At 43.1% G+C, this 10,953-nt stretch overlaps 2 protein-coding genes across 5 annotated transcripts; one reads left to right on the forward strand and one right to left on the reverse strand.

Moving 5' to 3' along the window:
- Positions 1-1,985: 1,985 nt before the first annotated feature.
- On the forward strand, positions 1,986-6,707 carry LOC123096322 (aspartic proteinase Asp1). Of its 4 annotated transcripts, none has more exons than XM_044518024.1 (11): positions 1,986-2,798; positions 2,899-3,003; positions 3,264-3,303; positions 3,840-4,057; positions 4,464-4,581; positions 4,766-4,995; positions 5,064-5,303; positions 5,426-5,573; positions 5,719-5,913; positions 6,013-6,085; positions 6,185-6,707. In XM_044518024.1, the coding sequence occupies exons 4-11, from the start codon at positions 3,933-3,935 to the stop codon at positions 6,301-6,303; spliced, it is 1,248 nt and encodes a 415-aa protein (XP_044373959.1). In that variant the 5' UTR covers positions 1,986-2,798; positions 2,899-3,003; positions 3,264-3,303; positions 3,840-3,932; the 3' UTR covers positions 6,304-6,707. The 4 variants fall into 4 exon arrangements, with proteins under 4 accessions (XP_044373959.1, XP_044373960.1, XP_044373961.1 ...); XM_044518025.1 differs by having other exon boundaries at positions 1,986-2,382; positions 2,666-2,798; positions 3,264-4,057; XM_044518026.1 differs by having other exon boundaries at positions 3,264-4,057; positions 5,426-5,483.
- A 628-nt stretch (positions 6,708-7,335) lies between these two features.
- LOC123099677 (uncharacterized) lies at positions 7,336-10,305 on the reverse strand. Its single transcript, XM_044521788.1, has 4 exons — positions 10,218-10,305; positions 8,369-8,524; positions 7,974-8,169; positions 7,336-7,663 (listed from the first exon to the last, which is right to left on the reverse strand). Exons 1-4 carry the CDS (start codon positions 10,278-10,280, stop codon positions 7,605-7,607), a joined length of 474 nt encoding a protein of 157 aa, XP_044377723.1. The 5' UTR covers positions 10,281-10,305; the 3' UTR covers positions 7,336-7,604.
- Positions 10,306-10,953: the final 648 nt, after the last annotated feature.

Consider the following 10,953-nt stretch of genomic DNA (forward strand, 5'->3'; position numbering starts at 1 on the left):
ACACCCCCGGCCCCTACTCCCACTCCACCACCCAGCCCTGCTCCCACTCCACCACCCAGCCCTACTCCTTCGTCCGACTCTTCCGCTGCGCCGGACGCACCAGTACCCACCTTACCCCCTCGTGCTATTCCTACAGCAGCCCCGATTAATGATCATCGCATGCGTATTAGGGCCAAATCAGGATTTCATCAACCCCAAGACCGCCTAAACCTTCATACCTCCGTATCTCTCACTTCTCTTCCAAAGAATTACAAAACTGCTCTACTTGATCCCAATTGGGCCGCTGCCATGCAAGAAGAATATAATGCTTTACTTCAAAACAACACCTGGCAACTTGTTCCTCGTCCTCCCAATACAAATATTGTTTCTGGCAAATGGATTTTTCGCCAAAAGTTCCACTCCGATGGGAGCCTCTCACGATATAAAGCCAGGTGGGTTTGTCGTGGCTTTTCTCAGCAACAAGGAATTGATTACGAAGAAACCTTCTCTCCTGTTGTTAAACCTAACACCATTCGCACCGTTCTTAGTGTTGTTGTCTCCTCTTCATGGCCCACTCACCAACTTGATGTTAAAAATGCTTTCCTCCATGGTTCCCTTCAAGAAACTGTCTACTGCCAGCAACCTCTGGGTTTTGAAAATCCATCCTTTCCAACTCATGTATGTCTTCTTCAGAAATCTCTCTACGGTCTTAAACAGGCCCCACGAGCTTGGTTTCAACGCTTCTCCTCCTTCATTCAAACAATAGGCTTCACTCCATCTCTCTCCGACACCTCTCTTTTTGTGTATCATCAAACTTCTGACACTGCCTATTTACTTCTCTATGTAGATGATATCATTCTTACCGCCTCCTTTCAAAAGTTCTTAGATCATATTGTCTCTCTTCTTAGATCTGAATTTTCTATGACTGACCTAGGACTCCATCATTTCTTAGGCATTGCTGTTGTTCGAGATTCCTCCAGCCTTTTTCTTTCCCAACGCCAGTATATTCTTGATCTTCTTAATCGTGCTGGTATGCTTGACTGTCAATCATCTCGCACTCCTGTCGATACTAGTTTTAAACTTTCGGCTACCGGTGAACCCTTTTCCGATCCTACTCTCTATCGTAGCCTAACAGGTGCTCTCCAATATCTCACCATTACTCGTCCTGAAATCTCTTTTGCTGTTCAACAAGCATGTCTCTATATGCATGATCCCCGGGTTCCTCACTATAATCATGTTAAACGCATTCTTCGGTATTTAAAAGGAACTCTCAATCATGGTCTCCACCTCAATAATTCTTCTCCAAACTCGCTTACCGCATACTCTGATGCAGACTGGGCTGGTTGTCCTGACACTCGAAGGTCCATTTCCGGTTTTTGTGTTTTTCTTGGTAACAATTTGATTTCTTGGTCTTCGAAAAGACAGGTTACAGTCTCACGTTCGTCGGCCGAGGCTGAGTATCGCGCTGTGGCACATGCCGTTGCAGATACAATCTGGATTCGGCAGTTACTCTCCGAGCTACACAGGCCTATTGAGCAGGCCACTATTGTCTACTGTGACAACATATCAGCAGTCTACATGACCAGCAATCCAATTCAACACCGACGCACAAAGCATATTGAGATTGATATTCATTTTGTTCGTGAAAAGGTTGCTCTTGGTCAGGTTCGGGTGCTTCATGTTCCCTCTACGGCTCAGTTTGCTGACATTTTCATCAAGGCACTGCCTACCAAGCCGTTTCAAGATATTTGTTTCAGTCTCAACGTCGTCGAGCCTGCCGTTGATACTGCGGGGGATGTTAGAGTAGTCATTATGGTATACGACTTCTAGTCCAAGTCAGTTTTGTATCCCTACCCCAAGTCGGTTTCTACCCTCTTATATACTCTTGTATGCCGCACCAAATCATCAATAAGCAACAGTTTTATTCAGCTTTCACTATGAACCAAAAAAGAGTGTACACTGTAGGCAGTGGAGCTCCCAGGGAAAACAGGGAACAACGCGTGGCTGTCTCCAATTCTTTCTGGCTCACGAGTCGGTGCGGGGCTGTGGAGAGTGGGGAAACAGGGGATTACCGCTGTGGCGGCCGCCGGCGATCTGGCGCCTCACCCTCACGGCTCCGGCTCCCCCGACCATGTACAGCTCCGGCTCCTCCGACCATGCCGCACACTCCTTGCCCAGCGCCCTCCTTCTCCAGGTCCCGCAGCCACCATGAGTTGCTCGCCTCAACCCAGGTCGATGACCACTCCGAACTATCCTGCCGTCTGCTCTTGAGGCTGCCGTCAGACAATTCTCCTACCATTGCGCAGCGTCGGCGTTCAGTGCGCCGCCCCGTGAGCCCACCCTGACGCCATGCTTCTCCCTCCTGACTCCTGAGGAAGCTGGGCAGCAAGTTCAGCTGCTGAGGTCCAAATACTCTACCTCTGCAACAAGCTGTCCTATGCGGATACCTGGAAAAAGCAGGACCTCTATGGTTCAGAGTTGTTGAGTGTACAACGTTGTATATATTCAATTCGGTGTGTTCTAGTATTATATATGTATTCGTAAATTTCGTCGTGCTAAACGGTTATTCCAGGAATCATTTCAGTAGCCCAATCAGTGTGCTTATTTGTTTAGATGACACTAGAATTTTTTGTGAAGAACAATGTACAATCATTGTGTTGTTCACCTTTATTTATCTTTCTATCAGGTCTGCTTTAGTTATATGCCAAGATTTCAATTACCACGGTTTCTTCTGTTGAGGTGGGGCAGCTGAGGAACATATATCAGATAAGGCACAAAATGCTGAACTGAAGTTGTTTCTCGAAGTGGAATTTGGACTGGTAACTACAGTTGTGCTTGCTTCCTTTTATGCAAGTTTGAATTTTAGAGCGTGTCGTGGCCTGGATGTAGGTTGCTTAACTATATCTGATTCCCATATAGGATCTGCAGCCTCTCCCTCCTGAGAAGAGCAAGGAAGATAATCATTCTGTTCATCAAACCCTCCAGGCCCAAAGAAGAAGTGTTTATGTTCATCCAGTTTCTCAGGTGGGCCATTATTGTTTGTATTAAGGGTTCAAGTGGATCGATTTGAGTTGATACAAGCAGAATTGTACAAACATGCCTTAGTTAGAAATTACCCAAACTGAACTTTAGAAATAAGACTGTTTAAAATTGGAGATTAGCATCACACATTAGTTTCTTACGGTTTCAGCCCTGATGTTATATAGATCCATTTTCTTTTCTATCGCTTTTGATTTGCCTTTTGTATTTTCTCATGGTTTATTCATGATCTTGATCATTATCAGGCTGCAGTTTTGGGGAACACCCATAACATGACGTGGAATGGTAACTAAATAAAATTGTTGATGTACTTTTACCAACCAATATTCACTCTTGGTCAGGTCCATCCTGCTAATATTTGTTGTATTGCTGAATTTTTTAGCAGATTGTTCTCCTGTTATCATGTAGCAGATTCCACATTGAGCAGTAATGTACTACTATAATGCAGTTCTTTCATGACCATCGTATTACTGTACTTAATAGAGTTATATGGTGTGAGCATACTCCCTATACCTAAGTTTTTCTCTATTCACTTGTGCTAAGGCATTCAACCAATGTACTACTGAATTTTATAGCTGGGCTCTTGTTTCGCTAATGCAATGGAATCGGGGGGCTTTGCCCTCCTGATTGTCTAAATATTTTATAGCTGGTTGTTGGTCTTGTGTGCCGGTTCCCAGATCGAGTAATGATGATGCAATTCTTGATTGGTGTTTGCAACATTTCACGTTTTTTGTTGCATGTTTTTTCTGGCCTTTGAAATTCTAAACAACGCCAAGAGAACAGTCAGCTTAGAGATTTCCTCACCAAATTTCGTGGCGCAGCGGAGCGTACCTGTTCCAGAGTATATAACTACAAGTACATCAGCTTCACACCATAAGAGACAGAGAAATTGACAGCACGGCTCTTCCACAGCTATGTCTTCTTCCTCCACCACCATGGCTGCCATATGGGCTCTGGCCATTATCCACCTCCTTCTATTGCTCCCACTCCTGCGGTCCTCCATTGTGTTCGAGCTCCACGGCGACGTCTATCCTACTGGGTACGCAATCTCCTGCATCTTACACCGTCTTTTTTCATAGATTATGGAAGAAAATCTCAGTCATTGAATTCCATGATACTACACACGGCCATGCATCCTCCTAACTTGGATCACTACCTTTGGTCCTTGCAAATGTTGCGATTTTGATTCTTATCCATGAGACCACGACTGACATGACCTCCTTTCAGTCTTAATGCAGTACATTATATTGCAATTGCATGCATGCCTTCCTCAATATTTCGTGATCTTGTAACCAGATCTTATCGCTCTCTGTTCGTCTGACTTATTTTCCCAACTTCTTCCGCGAATTACATTTCAGTTGTTCATGCACATTTTGTGCTTCAACTTCCACTACGGTAGCATTTGAGTTTTGACATGCTTTTGCTGCCTGTGTTCGTACGTGCAGCCTCTTCTACGTTACCATGAACATTGGGGAACCCGCGAAGCCCTACAACCTTGACGTCGACACGGGCAGCCCCCTCACGTGGCTGGAGTGTGACGCCCCCCTCCAGAGCACTCACAAGGCAATCTAAGTCATCACATTTTAATTAGTCTTACAACCTTAATTAGACTTGTATCACCTGTTGTGCGTATATGCTAGCTCCTTGCATGCCTTTTGCCTTCCAAGTTCCAACTCAACTATAGCTTCATTTTCCTTCAGTTTCCAGTCCTGAAATGAAATTTACATGGCGATCGATATTATTGCAGGGGCCACACGAAGCGTACAGACCAACACCGACCAACGTGGTGCCATGTGATGATGAGCGCTGCGTGGCGGTGCACAGGGACCTCGGCCTCGCGCACGACTGCACTCGGAACCCAGACCAATGCGACTATGTGTTTGGTTACAAGGACGGCGAGTCATCCTTGGGCGTGCTCTTGGCCGACCAGTTCTCCCTCCCCACCAACAATGAGAACCGACCCAACCTTGCTTTCGGGTAGGCGTTGCTGAAACTTCCCTGCACCGTTGCATCGCATGATTCGGTTGTTGCGTGCGGGCGTGCAGCTGTGGGTACGACCAGGAAGGTGGGCAAGAGGCAGGCAAGAAGCTGGTGGAGGCGGATGGCGTCCTCGGGATCGGCAGGGGGACGGGTGACCTCGTCTCCCAGCTAAAGCAACAAGGCATAATCACTGACAATATCTTTGGCCACTGCCTCGGCGTCCATGGAGGGGGTTTCCTCTTCTTTGGGGGCGACAGGGTGCCCTCTGCCGGCGTAACCTGGGTTCCAATGGCTCAGAATGTCGGGTAATTGCCGTTACATAAATAGCCGGTTATAGCTCCGCTATAGCGGTTTGAGCAGGGTGCTGTTAAATGAAATAACTAGGTGTTTCACGCTTTTCATGGCACCCAACCTTTTTTCGTTTCAGGAGCCACTACTCACCTGGCGCAGCAACACTGAACCTCAATGTACAACTGGAATACCCGGTAAGCATGGAGCCAATGACCACCATGTTTGACAGCGGGAGCACCTACACCTATGTGCATAAGGACACATATGGTCGCCTTATTTCAGCGGTATATATGTTTCACATCACAGCTAGAGCTAGCCACTCACATACATTAGATCAGTGTAACTACTCCCTTCGTTCATACATATATTTGACCGGAGTAACTAGCTAACTAGACATGGGCACATGGCATTTTGGATCTTGCATTGCAGGTGGGAGTGACTCTCGAGGGTTCATCACTTACCAAGGTGGACGATGATGCGCTGGCTGAATGCTGGGAAGAAAACGAGCCAATTCAATTTGTTGACGACGTCAAGAGTAAATTCAAGCCACTTGAACTTACTTTTGGCCATGGGGCTAACCAGGCCACCATGGAGATCCCTCCTGAAAACTATATCGTTGTCACGGTAATTAAGTAAACCTTGGATTGATCACTGCACTGACTGCCTGAAACGGATCAACGGAAGATCATTATATTGCCTAATATGTCTACTTTTTTATCGCAGAAAACCGGGAAAGTGTGCCTGGGCATCCTCAATGGATCACAGATTGGTCTGGATCGACTGAACCTAATTGGAGGTGTGAAATTCAGTCAAACGTTTCCACTTTGGGAAACTATGACATGCATTATGCCCATGCATCTTTTGATCATTTCCACACTGATTTTCTGTTCTTCAGGTAATACAATGCAGAATTATATCATGATATACGATAACGAGAGAGCACGGATCGGATGGGCCCGTGCGTCATGCTATGAAATGCCAGGTCTCGAACCTCTCATCGGGTCGCGTCTCTGAATGACGCTTCTTCTGACATGCTGTGGGCTAAGCTAGAAGATAGATGGAGGTGTCATCGCTTTAGAACCGGGGCTCATACCTTAACAAGAATGAAGGACTTCGAATGAGAAATTGAGATGATATTTTTTGGAAAACTATTTTTCCCACCGGCTGATTGCAGCATTCTGTTCCGCCGCGCGCTGCACCTTCCGATCATCGCTTGCGATCTTACGGTGATAGAGAGCGGCCGCATGCAGCCTGCCTTGCTTTATCTGATTGCCAACTGAAACATCACAGCTACATCTATAGACAAGGACGGGTAGAACCCTTGCATTGTCTAAAGAATGTATTTCCCGCAATAAAAAAATCTAAAGAATGTATTTCCCGCAAAAAAAGAAAATCTAAAGAATGTGTTTTTTCTCTTCTATGAACCCAAAGAACATGCAATCTTTATAGAGTGTGCTTCTGTGGTCGTCGTGTCGGTCGCGCGCAGTGCCATTGAGTCGCTCGTTGCAAACCGGATGTGTGATGTTGCAAAGCCATTCACCACTGTCTTTTGCTGCTGCAAAGCCTGGCCAGCGTGTTACAAAGCTAGCCACGCAACGCTGCAGGGTCGGCCGACGCCACTGTTGCAAGCCGGATGCTTGATGCTGCATGGCCGGTCACCCCTGCTGCAAGCAGGGTGCCGCTGTTTCTTTTTGTTGTAGAGCCGGCCACATGACATTGCAGGGTAGAGAGAAATAGAGTGAAAAGTACATTGGATTTCTCAAAGGAAATTTGAGTTCACGTTGAAATTCCAATGGAATGAGATGTGTATGAATAGATTCCATAGGAATTTGGCTATGCCAATCGTAGGAATCGATAGGGGTAAAAAAAATTAAAATTCTTTAGGATTCAATCAAATGCTCTAAAATTCCTACAAAAATCCTACAATAGGCCGTAAATCCTTCCATAACCCCACTGGGCCTGAATCAACATGCATGGCTGACACACAAGGATAAATAAGTCTCGAGGGACATGGTACATGATAAATCTATTAAACATAGTGAGACGAGATGTAAACATCTGACACATTACAGCGATATAACCAGTTCTTGGGCTAAGGAACTACACTGAAAGTAAAGGCAGACAGCAGAACATATGCTTCTAGTCTAGACAAAAGAACACGATACAGATCACTATGATAAACCAGGTTCCACCTAGCTGAGATAGGTCAAACAAGTTGTGCAGCTCATTCCACGCTGTTCCTAAGATTAGGCCTCTTCAAAGATTGAAAACAGTGCAACATTGCAGAGACAAAAGACCAGACTTTAGCCTCGCATTCATGAATAATCATCACCATTTGCCAGGGAGGGCGAGAGCCATGTTTCGAAACTGAAGCCTGCACATATACCAGACAAGGTAGAATCAGTTAATTGTGATCTCATCTCGAGAAAATATTGCACAATAAATTGACAAGTGTAATTTTAGGTACAGAATGCATAATATGTGCAGCTCAATCCAATTATTCCAATGCCGTGGATGTCTGATTGAGACAAAACTTTGACTGACCACATATGACATAATACCTACTTTCCTAGCTACTCAGTATTACATATCCACCACCTTCACCCGATCACAGTAAGAATGACTAAATTGACTGGCCACAAGAACAACAGAAGTAGAAAAATATGTGCTGCTAGTTAACTTACATGTGGACAGTTGCGCAGTCAGTTTGATGTTAATCTGCGTGACACTGACAAATCGACTCAAGAATTTTAAAATCCTGCAAACCCTCCCATCAATATCTCTACATCTGATTTCCACAGCATTAAGGTGTTCGGATATTGCAGGTAATTTTTCCAGTGGATAGCAGTTACCTGCCAGCACAGTTATAAATTCCTGTCTCTGTGGTGAAAAAAATTAAAGAATCATCAAGATTTGATCAATGATGCATATAAAAAATGTGAATCAAGATCTATAGATAATGCATAAAAATGTCCACTAAGACAGATAAATACGCCTGCAAACTTATATTCAACAGAAGCAATCAATTATGCATGGTAACTTGAATAACATATCTGTTATAGATAGAGAAAGCATATACCTTACATAGTTGAAGAGTGAGCTTCTCAAGAACTAGTGAATGCTCGAGAATGCAAAGTAGTGCACGGAAGTCAATAGCCACACACCAGTCATTCAGGAACAATGTCTTCAAGTTACTAAATGTAGGACACCACCTCAAATCTCTTCCAAAAATAAGCTGATGAAAGTATGAACAGTTCAAGTTTTAGGCTTAAAGTTATGATTCATTGTAAGTGAAGTGCATAGCAGGTTCCGATAGGCATTTGAAAAGTCACAACTTGAGAATGTAATGCATGATATACATATATATATAGGACAACAGTTTGGGACACCTAGGTGCCCAGGCTCCTTACCTCGTGACCGTCGGATCTTAGACAGATGCATGTAGATAGTAATGGGTGCGAGTATATTAAGCGGCTTCCATATATGCTTTATGGAAGTAATTGGCAAGTACCAATAAATGTATGATTTAGGTGTATTAATAACATGCGTTGAATAGGAAAGTGATAAATGCAATTTCTTCTTAATTTATTTCATTGGACGTATAACGGAAACTCCTATGAAGGTATATACGTACAAACTTAGTATTTTTAAGCGGCATGCATGTGCGTCCTTATGCATATTATATAAATGCACATACTAATGTTTTGGGTATATACCTACCTTTGATGTATTCTTGACCGATAGTTCGCACTTAATCTGGGGTACATCACATGCGAGTATATGGATTTTGGGTATATCACTAGTGCAGAACCGGGCTTTAGCGCCGGTTCGTAAGGGCCTTTAGTGCCGGTTTTGCAACCGGCACTAGAGAGTGGAGACTAAAGTCCCCCCTCCCCTTTAGTACCGGTTCATCACGAACCGGCGCTAAAGTGCCACCACGTGGCACGAGCCAGGCCCGGGTGCGTGCAGAACATTAGTACCGGTTGGTAACACCAACCGGTACTAAATGTTTGGGTGTGTTTTGGTATTATTTTTTATTTTTCCTTTAATTTTGTGTTTTCAATTTAATTTAGTGATTATTTTAGTTGTTAAATCATTAGGTGAAAGTACCGCATATTAGTTTTGACTGGATGCATGTGGATCCTAGCTAAGTGATCAAGTATATGCCATATCCATATTATACTTGATCACCTATAATTAAGTGATCAAGTATAATATGGATATGGCATATACTTGATCACTTAGTTAGGATCCATCCAGCTGAAACTAATCTGCGGTTTCTTTTATAAATGATATAATAACTCATCATCATCATCATCATATTAATATAAAAACTCTTGCATCATATCATCAACAACAGTAAGTTAGCTAGCTAAAAATCATCATAGTCGTCATTACCACTGTTTAATCATCATAGTCATTACCGCTATCTAATCAGCACCAACACTAGCTTAAAGAAAAAACATTCACTTGTACCAGAAGCAAAGATATCATCGAGTTCAACATGGTCATCATATTATAAGCGTTTATAACACCACAAAAGCAAATCACCCTTTGAGATTAAGTTCAGGACGAAGAACACGGACATGAGAGGACAAAAGTACTAAGAGCATGAAGTAGCTAAATCACTCCTGCTGCTCTCTCTCAGGTAAAATAGCATAGAACATGTATATCTCTCCTGATTCATCATACTGGAGCATGCAGATGAACCTATCTCCTAATCGTGGGATGTGCTTCTCATTGCTGCCCCCTAGTACTTCTCTGCTGGGATCGTTAACAATTTTGCTCCAATCTTTCACTATTAAGCATTCATCACTTTTAGAAATCCTGAATGCACTCATGTGCAATGTACGATATCTTGGCCATAAGCTAACCATTGACATGTGAATAAACAATATCAAAGACATAAATATGGTTGAGAAACTCACATAATGGTAGAACTGGAGGCGTCTGCACATCGACCCAGATGTCTCTATTACCTTCAATATCATCTTCCGGACGAATATCAAAGGTGATAACCATATCAGGCTCAAATGCATAAGCCTTGCATAGTGCTTGCCAAGTTTTGCATTCAAAATAGGTGTACGTGTCTGCATTGTATAATTTGACGTTGAAAGTATAACCATGCTCGGTCTTCAGGAAAACTATCTTTACCTCCATAGTTTTCATAGCACTGAAACCTATCTTATCCAAGACAAAAATTCTTGCATGGCAGGGGATGCGCTAGTAGAATAGTGAAAATTTAAAATTATAAGTTGAAGCAAATGAAGCATATATAAGTCATGCTTAATTACGAAAAAAGACTTGTCGTTGTGACTTACTGTATCCACTTCGAAGGTCTCATCCAGCTTGATGCTGAAGCGCCTATCATCAACAAGGAAATTTCTATCGCACAGGCCGCGCTGGTCTTCACAGTATTCGCACTTAATGAAATCTTTTTCGTCGTCAGACGACATTTCCTATGTTCATATAGGTGAAACATTAAACACTTACTAGTTCTATTAATTCAACTACTTCTATTAGTTCAACTAGTTCTATTGATTCAACTAATTCAACTAAGCATTTAATAAAAATAAACTTGTGCTATTAATTTTTTTACTAAAATAAAGTAGCTAGTTCTATATAATAATATTTTAATTAGATCATCAAATCTCAGATATCTAA

Source organism: Triticum aestivum, chromosome 4D, assembly GCF_018294505.1.
Source record: "Triticum aestivum cultivar Chinese Spring chromosome 4D, IWGSC CS RefSeq v2.1, whole genome shotgun sequence".
Lineage (NCBI taxonomy): Eukaryota > Viridiplantae > Streptophyta > Magnoliopsida > Poales > Poaceae > Triticum > Triticum aestivum.